Source organism: Mastigoproctus giganteus, chromosome 4 (assembly GCF_048544385.1).
Source record: "Mastigoproctus giganteus isolate SK-2022 chromosome 4, ASM4854438v1, whole genome shotgun sequence".
Classification (NCBI taxonomy): domain Eukaryota; kingdom Metazoa; phylum Arthropoda; class Arachnida; order Uropygi; family Thelyphonidae; genus Mastigoproctus; species Mastigoproctus giganteus.
This window is the reverse complement of record NC_143578.1, coordinates 210,449,407-210,475,114: the sequence shown is the minus strand read 5'-3', so window position 1 is coordinate 210,475,114 and position 25,708 is coordinate 210,449,407. Positions and strand designations below refer to the sequence as shown.

Here is a 25,708-nt window from a genome sequence, read left to right as displayed (position 1 = left end):
TTCCCGTTGTAGGCCTGTGACGTGCATCTGCACCTTCTCGGAGTTAGAAAACTCTGCCATGATTGTAGTTTAGCTATTATGCTGCTATATATTTCAGTGCGCGCATTTTCCAGTTGATGAATAAAAACTTGAATATATCCTCTATCATGTGGATAGCGGTTTCAGGTTTGCACATATTCCCACAACGTTTTAGCTATCATCCCTATTCTTCTATCTGTTTTCCCCTCAGTCTTCAGTCTCCCCCCTCTCTCACTAAACTGACCGAGTACACCCCTTAACAATGCCGCCAAATTCTAATCAACGTCTAAATTCTACCGGTTTCCTGTAAATCTCTAAGACAACTAATACTTTTATCTAGCGTATAGCCTCACATGTCTAAATTTAATAACATCAAAATTTTGCCCGACTTATTAACACATCTCTCTAGCGGTGAACCCCAACCAGCGATTTCCCAACAGCAATCCCATTAAGCATTAATGTCAAACGCGTAAATTTTTTTTTTTTTTTTTTTAGGTCCTAGCCACTGAAATCCCAGGAAACTAGGTGGCAGGACCTGCCAGCGCAACTTGTTGTGATACTGGACACACCCGGCTAGCCTCCACGTGGCGAAGTATGGGCAACGTCCGGCCCCACTAGGGGCCTATAAAAGTAGGCAGATAAAAGTAGCAGCAGTTTTAACATTGATAAATGCAAGATACTACATTTGCATCGTAGAATAACATACACTGGTGTTCAAAGAAAGTGCATCACCCCTCAAAATTGTAATTGTCGTCCTAATAACGTAAGTATATGGTAATATTTCTTCAGATTGCATCAGATAAGATTGATACGCGTAGGTGGTGAAGTAATATTGCATCAGCTGTTACTTTCAGCTATATAAGGACGCTCTGCAAGAGTTGTAGTCATTCTTACTTGTGTCAGGATGGCGAGTTACGTGCAGTTGACGCCACGAAGAAAGAGTGCTATTGTTGCTTTACGTGAGGAAGGCTGTTCTTCCGTCATATTTCTTATAGAGTGTCTTGTAATCAGTCTACAGTGAGTAGATTTCTTTCCAAACTCAAGAATACAGGTTCTGCTGATAGGAAAAAAAAAAAAGAACCGGACGCAAACGAGTCTCCACGCCGAAACAGGACAGCGTTTTGAAGTGCTTATGCCTTAAAAACCGTAAATCTTCTTCGTTTGAGCTGAAAAGAGAATGGGAAGAACATACAGGAGCGGTAGCAAGTGCAGTAACAGTCAGAAGACGCCTCTTCAAAAATGGACTTGTCGTCCTAAGAAGAACCCACTCCCCACACAAAAAATGAAAAAGGCCCGATTAATTTGGTGTAAGGAGGATGTCAAATGGACCCCAGGAACAGTTATTTTCTGGGATGAGAAGAAATTCAACCTGCATGGCTCTGATGGGAGACAAACGATTCGCCGTACACGTGTTGAAGAATATCATCCAGACTGTATGGTGTCTACAGTGAAATTATTATAAATTTTTATTTGTCCTACCAAATTTAAAATATAGGTGTACATTGGTAAGTGACAAATTCCCTTCACGGCAGACAATGCCAGGGGATTATCATAAAATGCGAATAAAAGAATGTCTAAAATATACAAGAAAGTTTAATATACACGGAAAGATGACATTTAAACTACATTACTCTTCACTACATTTCTGTCTAGAGTCCTGGCAATTGTAATACAAAAGTTCATCTTAACATCACATCCACTGATCAACTTGCGCGAGATATACAATTGCGTACACACAGTTCTTGACAGAAAAATCACACAACTACTAGGCAACAGTAGCCTCAGCGAGCCACACTGCGATTTGTTTCCTATATTTCGGGTCTTCTATGAGCCTTAGTAGGTCAATTCCGATATGTGTTAGGCACTGAATCGATTCTAACGCACTGCTGGGTATAAACCTGTCGGCCATCTTCAGTCTGTTGGTCTTCATTCTCAAGGATTTGGTGCCTCTTAATGCAGATGGCGGGATGTGCCACTCACAAAGCTGCCAGAAGCATGGTGATGATATCGTGCCAGTCATCATTTTGATTGTAGTTATTAATCGTTTCCAGGAAATGATGTCTGGTAAACGCTGCAGTTTAAGCTGTTCAGAGAGCTGCGTGGTCCTTAACTGTTGAGGGAGATGGTGCTTATGGTTTGCCCACTTCAGCAGCCAGAATTCACTCGCATATATTCTCCTAATGTGGGTAGGGGTGGCTGACGCCCACAATTCAGCGCCATACAAAATGGCTGAATACACTGTGGTTCTTCAATATCGTGCGGTTGTTGCAGTCTGTTTCACGTGCAAGAGGTGCTGTTTTGTTGCCCAACGTAAGTAGTTCATTTTCTTTACAATCAGGTCAATATGAGAGTTGAACGTAAGTTTCGTATCAAATGTTACTCCCAGATCTCTATGCGTCTCAACAACTGGGATAGGTTTGCCATTAAGTTTCGGGTGTACGAGCGTAGGCGATTTTTTGAGCGAGTACACCATGATTACAGTCTTCTGCGGATTTAGGGCCAAGCCAAATTTGTTCAAGTACACGAATAAGTTCAGAAGCTTATAATTAATCTGCTCACACAATGCCCTGTTGTTCATGGACGGTTGGATGGGTGTTAGGATCTTAATGTCATCTGCATAAGTGCATACATCATCCCTACCGTTGCAGAACGGGATCATCGTGGCGGTAAAGAGGAGTCCTGATAAAACTCCACCCTGTGGAACTCCTGCATGGAGTTGGCGTTGGAGGATCTGACTATCTGTGCGGTAATAAATGGACCGACAAGTAAGTAGGGCCTGTAGGAACTTCAGCAAATTTCCTTTTATTTGGAAGGCGTGTTGGAGCAGATGAAGTAAGGCATGTACATCCAGACTATCGAAGGCTGCTTTTATATCGGCATAAATTATTGCAATTTCTTTTCTGGCTTGGAAAGCATTTAGTATCGTGGCCTGAACTGTGAGCAGGTTAGTTATTGTTGATCTTGCAGTCATTGAATAATGAATTTGTTGAGGCTGCCCAGCCAGTATCTGATTCGACAACTTTGGCAATAGAGCTTTCTCCAGTACTTTTAACAGGGTAGATGCAGTAGATATTGGCCTATAGTGCTCCAAAAGGTTAGGCTTTGTAATTTTCGGCATTGGAATTACAGTGTACTTATTCCAGTCCTCAGGGAAAACTCGGCAAGCAAGGATAGAGCTATAAATTGCTTGGAGTGGTTCAATTAGGTAAGGACTAAGACACTTTACCATGAAGTGGGGGACTCCATCAACTCCAGCTGTGTTAGTTGGCCTGAGGGAGTTAATACTCTGTATTAGTGCTTCTTTAGTTATAGGAACAGACTCCATCTCATTGTCAACTAATTGATCCCACTCAAACTCCCTGACTTGAGACTCATGATATATGCTGGAGAATCTGCTGATGTGGTCCATCCACGCTTCTTTGTCAAGCCCCTGATTTGTGTCACTTTTATGTGTGCAACGAGGTAGCTTTCCCCTGTCAAGTGTGTCTTTCATGTAGCGGTTGACTGCTCTAGATTTTTCCCTATTAAATATTGCTCTGGCCCTCGAGTAGTTAATTCTATCTTGTGTGTCATTAGACAGTTTCCATTTTCTGTGCAGAGTTTGCTTTAGTTTAAACAATGTAGATAGGCTAGAGTTCCACCAGGTTTTAGATTTTGATGACATCCTTACTACTTTGGAAGCCGCAAATTCTGTAATAGAGTTGATCCAACTTGTTAAGAGAGTTGTTGCAAATAAGGCATCACATTTGAGTAGACATTCCCACGGGATACAGCTGGCAGCAAATAAGCATATATTTGGGTCCAGAAAGGCTGGCGAAGTGACAAGCTGGCTCTTAATTTTTTCCTTGACATTGAAGTCCACATACGGTAGCATTATGAGCATTGCAATTGGGCTATGATCGGATGGAAAGAACATTTCGGGGGGTACATCAATTATACATTTACCAGAAGCCAGAATTAGGTCAAGTCTATTTTCACCTCTTGTAGGTTGGTCATTGATAAGAGAGATGGAACATGGATGTAGTTTATTTAACATGGCGTCCAGTAGGTTACTGAGCTGTGGTGTAAGGTTGAAATCTCCACATACTATATGGGTTCCCTACCAGCCAAATGATATGGGGGTGCATTTCGTATCACGGAGTAGTTTATAAAAGGTTCCGTAAATGCCAATGGATATCTGGCTATATTGGAAGCCAAATTGCTGCCAACCATTAGAGACCATTTGAACCTGCCAAGTAACGGCATCTTTCAGGACGACTCTGCCCCTTGTCATCGGGCAAAAAGTGCAAGTACGCAATTCTGTAGTTGCTTTAACTTCATTTCTGCATTAGTGGTTTACGTGTTTACATTTGTTACATGTGAAAAAAATGGCTGGAAGAACGGTCCATTCATTACAACTCTTAGCTGGCCAGAAAACAGCCCGAACGGACCTGAATCCCATAGAGAACTGCTGGCATCGTGTGGAATCTGCAGTTGCCAGAAAGAAACCTTCGTGAACTTGAGGAAGCCATAATTCGTGTTTGGAACCACGAACTATCAGCTGATTATCTTCAGAAATTGATCTTGTCAATGCCTCGAAGGTTTTGCTGCTGTCATCAGGGCCAGAGGCGGTTCAACTAAATATTAGTTTGCACCTGGTGAACTTTATTTTGTTTTCCCATTTAAAATGATAAACTGAAGCAAATTCTGATAACATTTCAGCCATAATTGTCGTGTTTACGAAAACTGTTGTATAAAGGTTGCAAATGTCATTTTGGAATATTTTGAGAGCACCTGTCAAATATTACTTAGCTTTGCCTTAACTATTAATAAATATCTTTTGTTTATATTTATATTTGTACTGCTAGTCATTAATATAACATACCATCGCGAAAAAGAGTTAGAAATGTTAAATTCTTAGGTGATGCACTTTCTTTGAACACCAGTGTATATTTGAATGGTGTTAATTTTACTGTGGTTAATTAAGAGATTTCAAAGAATTAAATATCTTTTCCACAGTCATGGAAGATTTAATCCTTTAGAAAATTAATTTATTATCAAATGGATTACCGTAGTTGTCAGTATTTTTAATTTAGCACTCAATGATAACAAGAGAAACTCGAAATGAGTTTTAAACATTGACTTAAATTCATTCATTCAAAATTCTTGAGACATGACATATCTAGAACAAAAGAAAATCTGGGCAGTAAAGATTCATTACTTATATAAGACAAAAAAAAAAATTTGAGTTTTTTATTTATGAAAAATTAAGACTGAATCAAAATAATTGTCAGTTTGTTCAGGTTTGTTGAGTAGCTTAGTGCGCCACCTGCATTCACAGAATAAACACGAAATTTAACAGAAATTAATTAGAGATCGTTTTTTTTTTTTTTTTTCCCCTCCTGATTAAATGTAGTCTGTTTAGAGAGAGTGGGCTTCGGTCATTCCTTCTTAAAACAAATGCGCATACCAGAAAACAGGAAAGATTTAAAATATATACTTCAGAATAACTGAATTTTGAATTCTGAAAAAAATGGATAAGAATTGTAAATATGGGTTCGTATTCTCATCAATCGCAAGAAAAACTTTTCTCATCTTTTAAATTTTAACTACAAAATATTTAGATTTTCTAAGAATCATATTTTGATATCCAAGATCATATAATACAACATCGTCACGTGACCCTGATTAAGTTGCGCTCCGATATTTGCTAGAATTATGTTGCCCATTTTAATCTGGCAAGATCATGCATATCTGTGGCTACACTGGATGGGAACAGGGTTGTGTGCAGTGGAAAGAGTCCCTGCCGCACCATAAAAATAGCGTAGTGCGGTGTTCCCCGGCCTTTCAATTTTCAACGCCGCTAGTTTCATTACGATGGAAGTCCGGGTACGCTGTTTGAGAGATTTTGTAAACAAGGAAACTTGTTCCACACAATTGGATCGTGAGGAACTGCACGGGCAGCTGCAGACAATGTTAGCTTAAGAAGTTTTTTGAAAAACAGACATGGCAAAGTGTGACGTGGGAGGAAGACTCATCTCCACGCGCCATTTATCATCACTGATAATCGAGATATCATTTGTCTCCGAAGTCGGCATTCACCTCAACCCCTTCGCAGCGCGACTCTCGGAACGTCCTACTTTCGATTTTCGCAAGGATAGATAGAGGTGAGTGGCGAACAAAATTCTGAGTGTAAATAAGTTGATTATTGCGAGCTGCTGAAGGCCTATGGAGGTTGCTACCACTAAGTTATAGTCACACAACTTTCTTCTTGCCCGCGACTTTTATTCACAAACAGTTTAAGGACGCCAATTCCGATGAATTAGCTCTTACAGAAGTGTTAAATGAAAAGGGAAATCTCACTTTCTTTGGAACATTTCATAACACGATAGATTTTTTTAAATCCTAAACAGATTCGTAACGAATATGGTTTCAGCTAATCTCCTGTCTTCCTTTGCATTCCCAAGGAAACAGTTTCTTCAAATCAAACTGTGGGTGCAAGGGCAGTACTATGCTTTCTTTCCCGCTGTTCGACAATAAACAATGTGAAAACAAGGTGCGATTCACAGAGGTAATTTGTTTTATTGTCCGGGGAGTGACTTCCATCTTCAGTGTCAACGCAATGTTTGCTTGTTATTTCTTCCACGCTCGCAATGAAGTCTGTAGGGTACCTGGAACGAGAATTACAGTTGCCTAAGACGTACCTCGTAAGCATCCCTTGCATTTGAAAAGTCACAAACGACCTTATATTGAAACGAGAACAGTTTCATTGGAGCTGGATTATCATATGCTGTGTATAGAACAATCCAACTAAGATAATACAGCGGACTGCTGATTTAAGGGGTCTGAAGGAACGGTTTCATGCGGAGGACTGCAAGAAAGTAAGTTCTCCTCCAGGGACTGCAACTGGTGAAGTTAGCACTGCATTTTCTTGATCTTCGTCAACACCTGCATGTCTCGCCAGGGAAGTCTTTCAACTTGTGTTGGATCTTCCGGCGCTCTAAAGCTTTGAAAAAGTAACAGAATTAATTCTGTTACTTTTTCAAAGCTTTGAGCACTAATGTAAATGGAATCTTATTAATTAAGGGAATGAATAAGTAATTTGACTGTTTAGTTTCTTTCTCTATAGGTGTTTTGAAGTTTCCAAAACATCGTGAATATTTCAGTGCGTCCTCAATTTCCTCCCGCACACGAATTAGCAAATGGACTATTTTTTTTTTTAAATTGTACAAAGAAAAGCTTGCTTCAGACAACTTATACAATTACATTTTAACTCGCACTTGGATGGAAATTTGCATCTTCGCTATAGAAATTTTATGCTTGATAAAAACGGACGCAAAATATAACACATTTCGTTATTTTTATGTGAGAATCAAAACTTGAAAACTAATTTGTAATGCGTAGAAAGAAGTCGATTTAAAGCAATATGTGCACATATTGCTTTAAATCGACTTCTTTCTGCGCATTACAAAATGCTGCCTTATGTATAATTATAATTGTCATCTGGTCAACCATAAATAAAATTACAGTTCTTTTTGTAATACTTCAATTAGTTTAAAAGCTTGTTCTTTCTTAGGTTAACTGTACATTAAGCAGGAACAATGAGGACCTCTGTTGGTGTTACGATAACTGTTCTATTTTTTACTGTCATCTTAAACTCCACGGTGGGAACTAGGGTAAGTCCAAATATGATTTTTATATTAAGGAACTTAAAATTTATCTCATTATTATTGGATTCCATAAGAAACTGGACTTTTCTTTGAATAACCTGACATCAAATGCTAATGCAGTTCACAAACTGATCTTTGCGCTCTCTACAGACCACTCGGGGAAATTCGTCAGATGGCTTAGTTGCATAACAATTTCTGCTTATCCAAGATGCAATTTTATTATTAAGTGCAAAAAAGCATGGGCCTTATAATTTCCGATTCGGAGGGGCCTTAAACTCCCAAAAATCATCATTTGCACATATATACTCTATACATCGGGGAAGGGAGGTAAGAATACCGTCTACACCATGAGTTAATATTTATTCTTTAAATTTCGTAATTACAAGTTATAATGCACGTGATGAGAATGCCAAAGTATCCTATTTACCTTAAGAGATTAATAGCACCGTAATATTCACATACCCACAGTTATTGCTGTCTTTAATCATAATAACCAATTTATTCTTCGAGTAAATAACATTAAGGAATGTAAAAGGAGACACTTTTAATTACCCTCTCTCTATTTGATTCTCACTTGAAATGGATACCACGATGTTTCCAAGCCATCCAACACCAGACAGTTCATATTCATTGATGGCTATAAACATTCTTCGCATCAGCCGGGTACAGGAGCAATAATACGAATACAATAAAATTAGAGTAAAATTTTATTGTATTCAGATTTTTGTAAAACTAAGTTCTAATAACAAGGTACTTGGTGTAATTTTTGACGCATTTGAAATACGCGAGTCTTTATAAACGTATCTTATAAAAACTGACGATTCATTGTCCATGAATGCGAATGTCAAACACTTCTATGATTGGATTGGTGATTTATTTTTACGCCGATCCCACTGAACTCGCTAGTCCCGTAGCTGGGTCGATAACAGTGTACAGAGAGCAAGAAAACTTTGAATCAGCGTCCCCAAAGGCCATGCAGAAGGCATGAGCAATACAAATTTATCACTGACTGTCAACAATCAGGAAAGAAGCATAAAGGGGTAGATAAAATGTTGGAAGCAGTTTAGAAACTAAAAAGGTAAAAGTCAAGTCACTGACTAATAGCGAATGGTTTTAGCATTTGTAAAAGGACCCATTCTGTTCATAACATTCAGTAGACTGAGTAATATACTCTTTGTAGAAAAGTGTATATGTGTTCCATGTCTATTTATCTAAAAACAGACAGATACGCGCACATATCAAATTATACATATATTTAATATCTAGCATATATCTTAAATTCTTTTAACATCTACCTCACTTCGAACGTTGGGACAAGTGCAATTTATTAACAGTACATAATAACTGATAACATTCTGGCCTCCTTGAGCAAGTTGTAACAATCTTTAACTGTAGATATTTTAAAAGATGATTGTTATTATTATTAATAACACTAAACTGCAGGGTTCATCCTCGCTCTACTATACATAAATTGGAACAAAAATCGATAAGCTTACACAGAAACAGGATTTTGTTAAGACTCCTTCAACTACGAAAGAAAAAGTAAATCTCACACCGACAAGCCATGTAGAGGGGTGTGCAAGCAACCTCTAACCCCATTCCAGGAAGGAAAGCCTTGTCGTTGTAAATTTCATATATTCTGTGGTCTAAAAATCAAACTTCCAAAATTTAAACTCATACATATTTTGAATTCATGTATTTTTTTTTTTGGCTCAGATGAACCTTATTTCGTACTACCACTTCTAGAAAGTGGTTCAGAGAAGGACAACCAGATTGGCGAGGGGGGCCAATCGATATCCATACGAACAACGACAGAGGTTTATAATACAATGGGGGTGGGGGAGTATGAGTATTTTCATAGGCAATAGATAGAATAACCAGGAAGCACAAATACAAAATTTTGTAGAGCAACAGAAGGGTAGATCTCATAAGTTTATTTTCGGGCAGCGTTTTGCATATCAATGGCATGAATTGACTTCCACCGTGATCGAAGTTGATAGTTTGTAAAGTACAAAGCGGAATTGGATGGTCACTTTTTGGCGAAGGAGACTGTATGAGTGATAGATTTTTTTTTCCTCTCTCTTTTTAGCAGATACAGAAAAGGCCCGATTCCTTGGATTACTTAGCATGGAACCATTATAATACTAATTGCTGAATAATTTCTGTTCAGCCAAAATAGAGATGTTTTAAAAATCTATTGACATACAAAAATCTATTGTATGATGCCCGAGTTCATTCTTATAATCTTTCACACTTGTCTATTCTGTAAATTAAGAGTTCTCTGACATATTTTGATAATTTTTTGGCCTTCTTTTGATGTTATATTTCAGCTAGTTGATCGTTCGAAGTCTGTTTTTTTCCCAAACAATTTTGAACATATCAATAAATAAAATAAATCGTGCGATGCCACAAATCAGAGCCTTGGAGGTAGGTGGGTAGAGCATATCACAATAATGTAACCATTTGCCCCGGATGTGTTCTTGCAGTAATGGGTTATAATCCTCATTGTCTGAGCCAAAACTGTTGTCTGGCTTGTCAATGCAAACCTCGAAAAATATTTATCCAAAACGAATCATCACTGACAGATTCACTGAAAAAAAATTCGAATCGTGTTGGTGTCGTCTGTACAAGTATATATTCTCGAGCCAGTTAGGATGTTGAACAGGCTGAAAAATCAATAATTCAGAGAAAATCCTACTGATGAGATGAAATGAGATGAGCTAACTCAATTGACTAAGGCCTTTAAAAATTCTTCTAGATTCCAGACCTACCAAGCCCGCCATACTACTGTCAGAGAATTTCCTGCAGATGTGATTGCTAACAGTTGAATCTGAATAGAAAACTATTATTATTATGATTGTTCTCCCACTTGTCTGAAAGAACAATCGTATTCTGTATTTCTCTTGACGATTTCTTAAACTATACAATTTGCAGGGACGAAATTTGTATTTTTAGGACTCTGTACATCCTGAGTCTAGACGAGGTATTTTTTCCCCCTCCTCCATATTGAACTTATCCCATTAAATTCTTTAAGAATGAAAGGGTCCGAAGAGAGCCCCTTCATTACTATACACTCTTCTCTTACCTTGGAAGAGATCAATGCATCGCATCTTGGATGTTCGAAGCATTCTAAAGCGAGGCTTATTTGCAACGCTTCCATTATCCTTAAAACGATAAATTTCTAATACCCGCACAGCATGACTTTGACTTCTGGCAAAAACAAGCACATACGACGCTACCAGCTGAGCCTTCTCTTGAACGCATAGTCCCCATCGACTACTGAATAATCAGTAAGGGAAGAGTGACACATAATAACAAATAATCAAATCATGACCAGACAAGTGCTCCCAGAAAACTAATTGCTGGTAACATCTGAGTCCGTTGCTGTCACTCTGTACTCGTTCGTTGGTTCTAAATAAGATTATTATTGAGTTATTTTAATATTATTAAATTGCTCTAGTTCATTGAGGTGTTGTCTATAGAGTGTTTCCATATTATTGGGCGTTCAAACATGATTGACTGAGGACTGATTTGTTGTTGCTGAATATGATTCCCGGTACGTTTTCTTCTCGTAATTTTAAATCGGATGGAAGTGTTAGTCTAATCTATTCATTGTTTGTAGTGTTGACAAGATGGTGTTAGATAAAATGGAGGGTCCGGCTACTTTTATTGAACACTAAATGGTAATCAGTGCAGTTTTTTTTTTTTTTTCCCCAATTATGACTTTGGAAACTCGCCAGGACTCTTTAGGTTGGCAGCTGGTCGTTTGCACCAAAGTACAGAATTTTCTAATTTTTGGTGATTAATTTGTTCATTAGTGTACTTCCTGATAATACGTCTGGCTTTATTTGAGAATTGTTCTGTATTATGATGAAATACCCCTTCCCCATACTCGCTGCGAAGCCAGATTAAACAGGATATTTTCTAATCTTTGTGTGTTAAATGTTGGGATTTCCACCGACTATCTGTGTAGAGTTTTTTTTTTTTAAATGGAATTATCTCCTTGGTCTATCCTCGAAAATATGTCCTGCATTTTTGCTGTCTGAGTGGCTCTTATTTTTCGGTACTCCATGTTCAAGAAAACATGGAATACAGGTGATCACATGACTTGTCAATCTTATTTAAAGTAGCAGCCGGTTCATCATTATAAGATATTTCTGTGGCCCAGTAGACAGTCTTTTTTTCAGCTCATTCTAAGTTGTAGAAACAAAAAAAAGCAACTATTGTGAAATTCGTTTATTTGAGGACTTGTCTTGGTAAGTTTTCAGGTACACCGCCACGTTCTGTAGACATGTTAGATCTTTTCAATTGGATAAACCATATTCTTCTGTTTCAGTATGAAGCTGAACTTGAAGCAATATATTAAAGGATGGATCTGTCTTTTGATTCTCCTTACTGTTTATTGTTGAGGCGTTCTTAATGTTCCATAATAAGGTTAAGTTTCTGGTGTTTTCCAGATGCGTGCAGGAAAAGGTAATCCCTATTCGATCATCTAATTCTAGAAGTATGATCGATTCCTTCTGTAACCTTTTTCTGAAAGGTCTTAAAAAAGGTTCCCTTAAACCTTCATCAAAACAAAATTTCCAGGTTATCCTACCACTGTACATTATGGTATTAGCAGGTGATCAACCATTAGTTGTCTCCAGTAGTTCATCAACAGAATTAATCTTTCTTTGAATACGGGGGTTGACCTCCACACTATTTTCTTTGATGTCGCCTCCGCATTTTTTCGATCCGTATATCTCCCTCCCTTCTTTTTGTGTTGCAGTTTTGTCTTGGAATTGCAAATTCGGTTTTGTCCAATTTTCATCTCTTCTGTTCTTGCCCTTTTGTTGAAAGATTTAATTTTATATGCGGATGACCTTATTTTGGTAGTCAGCTTCCTAGGTCTAACGATTTAAGTTGACTAAGTTAAACGTTCGTACAGAAAAGTGTTCGTGAACTAATAAATAATCTTTCATGGTTTGGTGTTGAGATTAATTTTTTAAAAAAAGTACATGATTTTTGGTAATTACGATGGGAAAAAAATTAATTTAAGGATCATTTCAGCGAGATAATCGTGAAACTTTTAAGGACCAAGTGGAATGTCAAATTACATATGGCCAAAGTGACCGAGCAGAAGCTTATCTTAAGGCATTCCTCTTCATATTCAGCCACTAATGTTATACGGATCAATGGTTTGGCCATCTGCTGTGCCATCAAACTTTAAGTTGATTCTCGGCCTGAACTATTGGATTTTAAAGTGCTTATCGGAAAAGTTAAGGTTGCCACTTTGTGTATAAAAGTCTTCGTATTTCTTTTGTGCAGGCTTCATAAGATTTCCAAGTAGTTATATCCTGTAATCCATTTATCGGTAGTGATTTATGAAGTTTGAATCCGGGATTATATGAACTGGATAATTCCTTGTTGTCTGTGAGATAATTGTTTATTCGATCTTAATTTGGAACAAGAAATGCGTGTGCTGTTTCTTCAACATTGCCCTGACGCTGTTTTCTGGCACGGAAATTTATTTGGATCTTTGACACGCACAGCTTGACTGTGAAGTGTCCAAGACAAGAATGGTAGCCCAAGTTCATGAAAAGTCTTAATAGTCACTGATCTTCCTTATGGGGACTGATCACTACGTAGCCCTGATTCCGATTTCTGCCTTCCCATCTTGGTCAATGGATTGTTGGAACAATTAGTCTTGAAGATCCCTGGAGCTTGCTGATTAGCAACCCGGACTTAACTCAAATATGAATTTGATCTGTGATTTCCTCATGTTTTTTTTGTAAGTTTCTATGTTTTATATATTTTTTAAAATTTGCCTACTAGTTATGAATTCGATGACTTTTTCTGTACCTCTCACTTGTACGTACCGGAGTTAGAATAGAACAGAATATATAAAGTAAATTTATATACTCTGTTCCTGCGGGCGCCTCCGTAGCCAGGTGGGAAGGAGCAGCAGTGCGTAGCACACGCTTCTTGATTAGACCGGGGTTCGAGCCCGTCACCACCAAATACGGAAAGGTCAGGGTATGACCACCGCATATCCCGGAGCAATATGGCTTTAGTTGATAATGCTCCTAAAAACCAAATAAACAACAAACAAACTCTGTTCGTGCGGAAATTGTACACTACAGAAAACAATCACAAAGCGGAATAGTACTCGATGCTAATTCGAATGAAACAATACGTTTTATAAGGTGCTTATCGGAAAAGTTAAAACTTTAACACTGAAGAATTAAAAAAAAAAAAAAAAAAAAAAAAAAAAAATGTCATATTAGGGCTACCCGAGAGTTAACTCATCTGCCTGTATTTAAGTCCATAAATTGCTTGTGTTTTCTGGAGGTAAAACCTGAGTTTCCGGTGGGGGGGGGGAACTTTCCTGTCCCGAACTCAGACTGACCAACTCGGCCACAGAGTGAAGAGGTCCATAAAAGTTCCTTGCGTCATTGACGGGATTCGAACCCGGGCCTTTTCTACTTGGTTTGGGGAGGACTGATAGCTCTGCTATGCAGTATTGGAGCTTATGGTCCTGAAAAAGGGCCATAAGCTTAATAGATAAAGTAATGGTGTCAAAATACATGTTACTTACAAACACAATATGAAGCTAGTTCCCTCTGAAACAATTCTGACACCATTACTTTATCTATTATGCACAGTGGCGTATAATCCCATGCTAAATCTAACCCCATGGCCCTTTGCTCAGCGCAGCCCAAAAGAAAAAGAGAAAGTTACATAAGACAAATGTCGCACAGGGTTCCCGGCCAATACGCAATAGTTATGTACTTCTGAGCCAAAAATTAATACGTCGAATTTTAGATAATTTTAAAAACTTTCTAAATCTAGACATATCATATGTAAAGCTTTTTTACCGAGAAAGAAAAAAATCAATTCAAAGTTTAAAACCTGCCTCTCAACTGAAAACCTAAAATCTTTACACAAAGGAAAACCAGAATAATTTAATGATCAGCGTACAAGGAAATCAAATTGCAAATACATCTTCAGACAAGGACCTTAACATCGCCTGGGACATCATTCAGGTCTGCAAAACATTTCGAAACCAAAGAGCCAACAATTAATACGCCATTCCGAGAGATCATATTGCGAGTGAAAAGGAAGCCAACTTAGCGACTGATTTCGCTGGGTAACATGAAGTCGATCTGCTCTGTGGAAGCGCATGAAATTAAGTGAACATTTACACTATAAAAAATTAAACGAGGAATTAATTAGTAAGTATGTGGGATTTTATATATACGATAATCGAGGAAAACGATTTATTGAGAACCTCTTTCTGGATGCTTATGAAAAGGTAGCTGTCAGTGCTAGGGAAAAAACTTTCCTGTGGATTCGAACCATATGGCGTTCGTATTTTATCGTCTCATATTAACTTACAGTAATAATGAATGACAGTTTAATACAACCATAATTAGCACGCTTGTTATCTGTCATCGCACTTCTGACAGCAGGCCGTGGGTATACTTCGCAATTCATTTTCTGGCAACTGCAATCAAAAATTCGGAAGCTCATTTAGTAATTCAAAATAATTCCGTACTCGCTGATAAACGCGAAAAGCAAAATCCAAGCAGAAGTAAACTGGGTATGCGCCGTAACCTATGGTAAAATGTTTCTTCATTCCGTAGCACTGACAGTAACATACATCGAGCGATCACCGAATTATTTGACCACCTACCTAATAGCGTGTTGGGCCACCGTTCGCACGGATAACAGCCGCTTTTCGCCTAGGCATCGACTCCACTAGATGTGTGAAGATGTCTTAAAGATCTGCATCCATGCTGCCTGCAAAGGCTTTCCACAGTGTCGGAATAGATGACGGTTGCGTGTCCACACACCTTTACTTCCCGTTCAAAAACACCCCACAGGTGTTCAACTAGATTGAGGTGAGGAGAATTTGGAGGCCAATCAAGATGAGTGATATCTTCACTGTGTTCCTAGCACCATTCGTGCATATTGCGGGCTGGAATCCGCACTATACATGAATGGTTCAAGGAGCACAGGTAAAAATTAAACATAGCAGGGTGCATATGGCCTCCTAAGATCTGCCGGTAGACACCTCAGTGAAACGTTGGCCTATGCGCACCAGGGGTCCTAGTTCTTGCCAGAAAAAATGCCTCATATAAAGCAACCACCGACGCCTACCTGGATAGCGGGCAACATGCACAATGGGTTTATGGACTCGTGTTGCACCACATATTTGGTCTCATTCGACAAGAACATTCGGTTCCAGTTCTCCAGTGTTCAACCTGCGTGTTGATTTCACGCTGGTTGTACACTGGAGCATTCGCCGTCGACGATGATCAGCGGTGAAGAGAGAATGTCTCTTGGGTCGTCTGTTCTGGAACTGCATACGTTTGAGTGTGAGGAGCATCGTCATTTGGGATATTATTCCTGCATTTTCCATATTGTATTGGATGTCAACTCCCACATGACCTGCCGTTGAGCTCGTACAACACGCTGCACACTTCGCTTACCACGAACGTCCACGTTGTGTAAACAGTTCTGTCGGCGGGAGGACTCGTATCGAATTCTTACACCTTAACACAAAGTGTTAAGGCGTAAGAATTCATACACCTTAGCCTAAAGCGGCCGTGAGGGATTAACAAGACATGTCGTTTCCGATATGCAAGCTTCCGATGCACGAGCTCCCACAATTGTGCCCTTTTGAAACTCCTTGATATCTTTACTATATCCCATAACTGCTACTTTATCACTTTGACGTGCACGACCAGATACAAATTACTACCACTCTGGCGTATGAAGTTGTTCGACTCTTTTATACTGCGAGTATGTAGCATAGTTCATTATGACTACCTACCTAATACTTCGTAGGTCCTCCTTTTGCCCTCAATACAGCAGCAGCTATCCGACGTCTCGGATAGCTATTTAAGCGATTGAGCTGACACGCAGAACACAGCGCTAGGTTTTCATGACTATTAGTTCGTCGACTGGGACGTCAACCACGCACGACCAGAAACAAGAGCAAGATCGAGTTAGTGTCCACTTCTATAATATTCATAGACTATTAGGAATCTGTTTGTGTTTAAGGCAGGGTTTTACTATGGAAGGAAAGAGACAGGAACAGTTTCCAGGATTGGCAGTAAATGTGCTCTTCAGAACCAAAGCCTATCAACAAATAACCTTGGGAAGGGGTGGAAAACGAAAAAGTGTCTGTAGATCGTTCTACAAATCACTGGTTGCACCCTAAGCGAAAAAAAAAGTCATCTTAAAGCTAAAGGGTGAATTATATCCAGTTGAACCAAAGATTACTGAGATTGAATTGAATGATTTCTTTGCATTGTACCAAGATAAAATTATTATGATACTCAACGAAATACAAAACAAATCAAGTGACACGTGTAAAGAGTTACGAGGTAGTCAAAAATCGATCTCAAACATTATTAGATAACATCTAAGCTATTATCCTGGATTAGATTAGAACTTGATGATAAGACGAATAACAGAAAAGAGAAACAGGAATATTTAGAGTAGCTGGAATTTTCATTAACTTCGAAAGATCCAAGACGTGCGCGTTATGAAAACATACTTAATTAAACAAATTTGTATGCAGATCTGAGTTCCAGAAAAGCAACATGGCATCGGTACACACTTTGGGAACTGCAAAATATATCCCGACTGCATTTTAATTATTATACTAGAAGATCGCTTCTTTTTCTTTTAGGTTGAAATTAAACACCAAATGATATTTGGTACCCTCTTCCTTCTTAAAAGGAAAGCAAAGAAATGAGTTTCTTCACATAGAAAGAAAGTGACAACATAAACAGTACAACTTCCTTCTTCTCCCCTTAACATCAAGGGACCTGGGCAAGTTCCACGATTATTATAAATAATATTTTTGTCTGTGGGGCAGCTTGCACCTCGCTGGACTATTTTTTCCTGCAACATGTTTCTTTGCATAATGTCTGAATTGATGAAAATCGGTCCATCATCTTAACATTCTAGGCCGGCCTTCTCCCCAATAATCATAAATGTTTTCATTTAATCCCGTAGGATTTACGACATCTGGACATTTCCTTACCTCCAGCGAAACGACCATTTTGTAACGCATTCACAGGATGTGGCAGAAAGCGGTCGGTAGGTTCGTTATTTTCCGCTCAAGGTGACAATGAAGTTCCTTACTTACTGATGATGATCCAGAAACTGGCCGCATACCCCAGGTTGTTAGAATTATTGAGGGAACAGACAGAACCCGACTTCAGGACTAGTCAGGTAAGTTTCAGAAGCAGCAATATTAAACTACTTTTGGGGTATGTCTAAATAACGAAAATATTTCAAAAACATACTGAATGGAACATTTATCTGGGACGTACTGTACATAGCTAAAGAGAAGTGATTTATCAGCATACGTCAATACTACTAATGTAACCTTCAGGTCATAAGGCATTTTCACTTTGTGTCTGGCTTCTTAATTACTAACCGTGGTGTTTTTTTCCTCCACGTATCCAGAGCCAAGATATGCTGAAGTTCACAAAGAGAAGGAAACGATTCGTCAGTGTCAGGCAATTTCCTTTTGGAGATTATGAGGTAAGTTGAATTGAATCTTAAATTAGTTATTAAGAAAAAGAGAAACTCAAATAATCCAGAGCATCAAAACTTGAGGCCTATTTAATTTCAAAACTAATTAACAGCACTTTTGTAACCGTATTTCTTTGATCCGATGCGACTACTTCGCCTCATGTACCAATTAGCATCCGTTAAGTGCTAGAAGCCATCAATCAAAGCTTATTAAGATGTTTTCTTTCCCAATCGTGACGGAAGCCAGGTTGCACTTTGAATTGCGCTGCTGCTTAATTTGTGCATACATTGGGCCTACTTCAATTGATCGATGCAAGAAAGAAATCAGACGTGCAATGTTTTAAGGGTGAGCCACATTCCTTACTGTAAACTCCCACCAACCAACATAAGACTGCAGCTATTTCAGCAATATGTGAATTAACTATTTAGTTTATATCTTATTCGTGTATTCCAATAGACCTGCGCTAAATAAAGTAATCAGAAGAAATAAGTGACTGGATTTTGACAAACTATAAAAATTTTAAGAAACTAATTAGCCATATACACTAGTCAAAACAATTAGCGGTTGAATCATGATACAATGTACTGTGTAATCCACTAACTACTGTGACCGCAATGACAGCACATATTCACGGACCAAAGCGCAGATGCAAAGTTCTCCAACAAATGCAGGCCGAGAACATAAATTCAGGAGTGCGACAGTTTCGTTAAATACTCAAAAATATCTCAGACGCATCTCATTCGTGAATTAAAGCAGCAAACACAACACACGGACGGGCGAGTGCGTGTCCATTAGCAAAGTGAAGATGTCATCTCAGACAGATTTTCTGAATCTACTGCTTGGAAAGTCATCGGAGAGTCACTCAGTGCAAAATTCCGGCATGGTTCGGTCACCCGTAGGTGGTGGAATCGTCTCCAATAACCCCAAAACATTTGTAGACGTCCTGGTCAGGGTTTGTAGATACCCAGGTGTCCTTTGGACACTAGTGTTACCCAAACCATCCAAAATCGACTGCACTGACAGAAATTACGCGATAAAACCTAAAATGTGGCCGATATCGTAGGGCTAGAAGAATGTACGCATCCCAACATAATAACTGGACTGAGAAGGAAAATGGTGGGGTGTGTGCTCTCACAGATGAATTTACGTAGAGCTTGTAATCAGATTCTCTTCCGATCAGAATACAGGAAATCAGTTGGGTGGATTTCTGGTATTCGGTAGCATTAGTCATACAGACGTGCACATCATCACGAACAAGATCTTGCCTACATATCGGTATAGAGATAGGATCCTGCGACCCATGGGCCTTCAGTAGGAAGAGTTAGTTCTAATGGGTAACGCTCAATCCCATAAGGCAAAGCTGGCAAACAAGATGTTAGAACATGATATCGTCCGTATGAATTGGCCCGTCCGCTCTCCCAACTGGAAGCCATATGCGGACTATCCAGTGACACTAAATCAACTGGAAACAGCATTTACATAAAGACTAGCAACCGATTGCTCACTCATCGAAGCCTTGATTTTATGAATGAATTGCAGCTGCGAACCATATCTGGTGGTTGCTGCGAGTCATACTAAAGTCGTTGTCAGTGCACATGACAGTTTTGGTTCAAAATGGTGACAAAAACTGTTCTTACAAGCTTACCACACTTGATTTTGATATGTTATGTTCCAATGAAGTTGCTGTTACTGTTCACTCTGACGTTTCTTTGAACACTTTTAACATACAGTAATCGGAACTTCGGTTGGTTCAATTACACCACTAGGTGCGTATGTCATCATATTTACACGAACATCGTTTGAACATGCTACGATCCCTTCACTGTTTTGACCAGCATGGGAATTTACGCTTTCTAATTTATTATAGACGCCACACATGCTCCCTAAATTTGTAAGAAGACATTATGACAAGATACGACTTCATTTATCAAGACCCCGAGCCTTTGGCAAAATAGCCTTTGCTTGGCCATTTACCCACTTCTATACGAATCAATAAAGTGAACGTATGAGGAGTAACCGCAAACTGATCACGACGCTATCGTTTTATTTATATTTATTTATTTACATACAAACATCTCACCCACAGGGCACACAGACCCTAGATAATGGTGAGAACGCTGAGAATTACAGAATCAATACAAAACAGTATGAATCGATACAAACTAGAATTAAAATATATACAAAATTTAAACAAAATTTTTAACTACTAGCAATTCTTCCTTGACATAACTCTTCGAGTACCATTCGAACGACTAACTTCACCTACATCACCGATTCCTTTGCATCCACTAAAAAAAGCTGCTCATGCCGCATTTTCTTTTCCTTAATTGTTCGTTCAGATCGGAACTCATTACTTCTACTCGCCATTTTACAAAATTCTATGACAACCGAACATCGTTAATGGCAGATATAGCTGTTTTAATGTCGCAAATAAGAAATATGCACCCGAAGGGCTTATTTAAATATCATTTCGCTGCTGAAGGGCGCATCTCTTTGCAAGTAATCGAAAAGACGCAATCATTGCTCCCTTCGACTTGTTTGTGTGATTTTTTTAGCTGGCACTCAAATTTGAATGCCAACGAAAAAGCGTCCTTCGGTTTCCTAACTTTATGATGTAGATGTTCGTATTATGATGGCTAAATGATGCGAAAAAGAGGATTTTCTCTACATCTGCCATAAAACAGGGAAAAGTTCTATCATTCATACCTTTCCCGTCGCCAAAAAGTGCCTATCCATTTCCGCTTTGGACTTTACCAAACTATCCACCTCGACCACGGTAGCAGACAATTCATTCCAGTGATTTGCAATACGCTGCTCGAAAGAAAACCTGATTCCGCCTTCTGTTACTCCCCAGAATTTTCTACCCGTGCTCCTGTTTATCTCTCTTGCCAGTGAAAATAATTACCTCCCTGCTTATTCTAACGATTCCTTTCAGGGCTTTATATACCTCTTTCAGATACCCCCCTAAGATGTCTAGCTACCAAGTTTTGCAAATCCGCTAAGCCGTTCTTCACGTGGGCATCGATCAACACCTCACCAACCTGGTTACCCTTCTCTAGACCCTATCCAGAAGTCGCCTTTTTCAAGTGCAGCCTCCACACCAACACATATTCTAAAATGTGGTCCCACCATCGTGTTATACAAAAGGGGAAATTAAGAAATTTTCCCTTTTATATAGGATGATGAAAATGGATTTCATTGTAAAATAACATCTCATTTTCTCTACTTGCGAAGTCCTATATGCATATACTTATAACTTTTTCATCCTGGACCGCTTCTAACTCCAATACCCCCCGCTTATAAGTAATTACTGGAAATGTTTATTTTTCGAAGAATCATTTTCTCCAAAGAGTTAAAAATGCATCATAATTCCCCATTCCCCAGGTGCAAAATCTCACACTTATAAACACTAAACTTTAGTTTCCATTTTTCAATTTGTGCAGCAACCGATCTAAAGCATTCGGAATCAACAGTCCTCGTGGGCAGCACATTTGGTAGGATCGCCGTCCTCCCCACACCGAGTGGAAAAGACCCGAGTTCGAATCCCGTCCATGACGGGAGGAATTTTTATGGGCCTCTTTCACAACGTGGCTGGGTTAGTCGGTCTCATGCGAAGGTAGCATGGTTTTTCCTTCTGGAAACTCTGGTTTTTAGTCCAGCAAAAATAAAATCGACCTCAGAACACACGCAATTTACAGACAATATACACGGAGCAACGTGCCCTTAGTTGCCGATGCTCCTAAAACCTAACAACAACAACCAACCGGAATAAAAATCACCTTATTCCGATTGTTAACCAATTTTCTTATCTTTAAGTGTCACCAGTAAACTTTGACAACTTCCCCTGCAGTCCCTCACCAATGTTATTAATAAGAAATAGAAGTAACCTCCGAAAGACTCCACTTGCTACACTGATCCACCCTAATATATGCCCATTTTTGACTACTCTGGCTCCCATCTTCTATGTTATTTTATGTGAATAACTGTTGTGATTAATTAGTTACTTGGGTAGCTAATCGTGGATTCATAGTGGTCATAGAACAAGTCTGGTACTATAGTATTTTCAAAGCAAACCAGCTTCGAGCTGCTTGAATTCACAGTTCTGGCTTTACAGTTTGTATGAAAAATTGATATGCTGCACGGGGTAATGCTTAATTCGATCGAAAAATCACAAAAAATATTTCCTAATTTATTATTTAAGTCCCCTCAAATGATTTGGCCAAATCCGTTGCTTAAAGGGCTGTTAGCAGACTGAAGTGAAAGGTGTTGCACAAAACTGGAAAAAGACCGGAAGGTAGAAAGAATAAACAGTGAAGCCATGTGCTATCAACGTCTAAATATGCACCTAAAAATGACATAACTTCGCAGGGAGTTCAGAGAAGGCTGAGCAGATTGGTAACGAGTGCAAAGCGATGCAAATATGAAGAACGACTTAGGAGTGCACTAAAAAGTTTTATAACTAGACATCTAAGGGGAGGTCTGATTGAGGTGTATAAGGCACTGAAGGGATTGAGTAAACTGAATGAGGAAGGTCTGTTCTCTTAGCCAGGGGACACATAAAATAAGAGGAAATAACAGAAAATTGGATCTCATGAAGTTTGCTTATGGGCAGCGAGTCAAATTTAACGCAGAATTGGATAATTACATTTTAAAAATGGGAATGGGATGAACATTCTGTTTCATTTTAATTTTTGAATTTGCATAAAAAAAAAAAAAAATAATTCGCTTCCTTGCATCATTAGCCTAATACTAATGGATAACTCACTCATAAATGCATGTCAGAACCAGTGGCTGAATGGCACGCAAACACAATTTTATTATTTATTGTGTCTCTCCATGATCATCAAAAACAGTATCTAGAAATTAATCTGTATCATAATTCTCCAGTGTAGTTGGGGATTGTCATAGGACCGGCTTAAGGCAAGATCGAGCGATTCCCCCGAACAGGGCACCAAAATGTAGGGGGCGCAAAATTCTCCGAAAATTCACTGATTTGCAAGTAAATTTCAAGTCTGAGAGGGCGCATCAAAAAATCTCGCACAGGATGCTGATAGACCCGGGGCCGCTTCTGGGTATTGATGTTATCAGCTGAAATATCGGACTTTTTACTGAGGACTAATCAGTATGGGGCAGTTTCTAGAGCTCAAGAAAACAACCGGACCTCCTGGCGGAATAAAAAAACCGTGGTATTTCTGTCCAAAAGCCAAGAGACAAATTACAGGAAGGGCCAAGAGACAGCCCATGACCACACCACAAGGACGTTGGGCATAAAGCACTAATTCAAGATCTGTCAAACACCAATCCAAGTGCAGCTATCCATGACGTGGTGGTACCTGTTTAGAGTAACTTAAGCAAACAGCTACACGATCTCAGCAGGTTTCATAGTAAGCTCTCTGTTGTAGTAGATTACTATGAAAACAATATTTTATTTAGATTGCTCAAGGCAACAGCAGGCGCACCTAGTGACTTATCAGATACAGTACAAGCTTAGCGAAAGGTAAGAACCTCCCCATAGTTCTACCAAAAGCCTATAAGCTCGCATGTATTCTGCTGACCAACAACACCACAGTATAGAATCTGCAATTACTCAGCTCCAGAACTCCTAGTTGAGCTAATGGACAACTCCAGGACTTTGCTTGCCATCCGATAACTACTTATTTGAAGTGAATATGAAACTACATTTGCCACCACTCCCCCTTACGACATTAGTTGAAGGGGAGCGGGAAATCAAGCTTTCACAAGCGTACGGACCTCTACAATTTCAAGAACGCATCACTGACAGACCACAGATATAGAGATCAAAAAGTGGAGACTAACAGTACTTCCATACACCGCATATGATAATTCCATCCTTAATCGGACACAGTATGAATTCGTGGACAGGTCATCATGCCCAGCTAACTGTGTGGGTATCGATGGGCAGACGTATTGTTACTCGGGTGGATAAATGTTGAATGAACATACGTGAATGGACTGAGTAAGCTCAATGCTAATGGCATTCTTCCTCTTGCTCAGAGTATGCGTATGAGGTGGCATTAATTCAAATTGAGGAAGAATGTGTTGTTGTTTTGGGAGCATTGGCGACTAGGGCCGTGTTATTCCGAAGTCGATTTTTTGTTTTCTGGACGGAAAACCCGAGTTTTCGGGAGAAAAAACATGCTGTTCTCGCCTGAGACCGACTAACTCAGCCACGTTGTGAAAAAGACCAATAAAAAGTCCTCCCGTCATCGACGGGATTCGAACTCGGGTCTTTTCCACCCGGTGTAGGGAGGACGGCGATCCTACCAACTGTGCTACCCATGAAGGTAAGGATGGTTGCAGGTCGGACGAGCGGAAATTTGCCTTCAGCCAGAGGGGTGATTGAGTGTTGAAACAAACTCCCATCTGGTGTTGTAGAGTTGAGTAGTTTGAATAAATTCAAGGAAGAACTAGATAAATTGTTAGAGAGGATGAACAGGTGAAATGGAAAGGTTTCTTTTTTTTTTTTTATGTATTACGATGATACCATGATAATTGTTGCCACTATTTTCATGGTATCATCGGTTACAAAATGCATGTTTACCTCCAATTTCTTTAATCAGGACTTTAATAAATGAACTCTCATTTATTTATTATTAAAATGACCTAGTTTTCATAAACTGTTTTTCTTTCAGCAACTAAAAATTAATCCAGTATATTTAACAAACAATATAAATTTTAAGTTGTGAAAATATATTAAAATATGATTAAACTTTTTGTGCATGTCATAACTAAAAATAATTAAGATTTTCTACTCAATATTCTAAACGATAATACAATTACAGCAATGAACCACATTACTTAGACTGTGCCGCCATCTTGTGCAAGTTTGTGTAATTTATTTCTCTTAGCAATTTCTGCCCTAATATAACTTTGTATTTTCTTTATTTCAGGCATCAAAATAAAAATTCTAGATATTTGATGAAACTTCTGCTCATTCTTACATTCATTCACATCAGCTATCACCTGTCCCATCTTTTTTTTCTCTCTCTCTCTCGGAAATAGTTATATCTTGGAATAATGAGGAATTAGATGAAATGGGATACCGAACGTTTTTATTTCTTAATACTTCATTCTCTTTGTGTAACTTGTAAGCATCTGAGAAATAAAGTTATTATTACGATATCCCCAACGCTATTAGTGATATCAGTGTGTGTGTCTGTTCTTGTTTAAATCAGATATTGTGCAAATACACTATATTAATCTAGTTATTTGTTGTGTTTTTTAAACAAGTGGTCAATGATATGGAGAATTTTACATTCACGGAAAAAAAAATTAAAATAAACGAGATCGTGCATTTTCTGTTAATTTTTTTAATCAAATATAGGAAACAAAATAGAATAAACCTAACACTGTAAATACATTCAATATTTACAATATTAGGTGCCACTATCGCCTCTAGCGGAGATTACTCGTACTAAACAATAGGAATTCTTTTTATGTACAGGCAAACTTCAGTTGATAACTGAGAATTTAAATTTGATTC

General features: G+C 38.7%; 1 protein-coding gene across 1 annotated transcript in view; it reads left to right on the top strand.

Annotated features, from left to right (window-relative positions):
* Nucleotides 1-25,267, top strand: part of LOC150087369 (uncharacterized) — a 65,382-nt gene extending 40,115 nt beyond the window's left edge. Inside the window, exons 2-5 of the mRNA XM_090372029.1 lie at nt 7,574-7,673; nt 17,679-17,897; nt 18,135-18,212; nt 25,116-25,267. Coding sequence (XP_090228155.1) covers nt 7,599-7,673; nt 17,679-17,897; nt 18,135-18,212; nt 25,116-25,127 — 384 coding nt within the window. The 5' untranslated portion in view covers nt 7,574-7,598 and the 3' untranslated portion in view covers nt 25,128-25,267. The remainder of the gene's footprint in view (nt 1-7,573; nt 7,674-17,678; nt 17,898-18,134; nt 18,213-25,115) is intronic.
* Nucleotides 25,268-25,708: the final 441 nt, after the last annotated feature.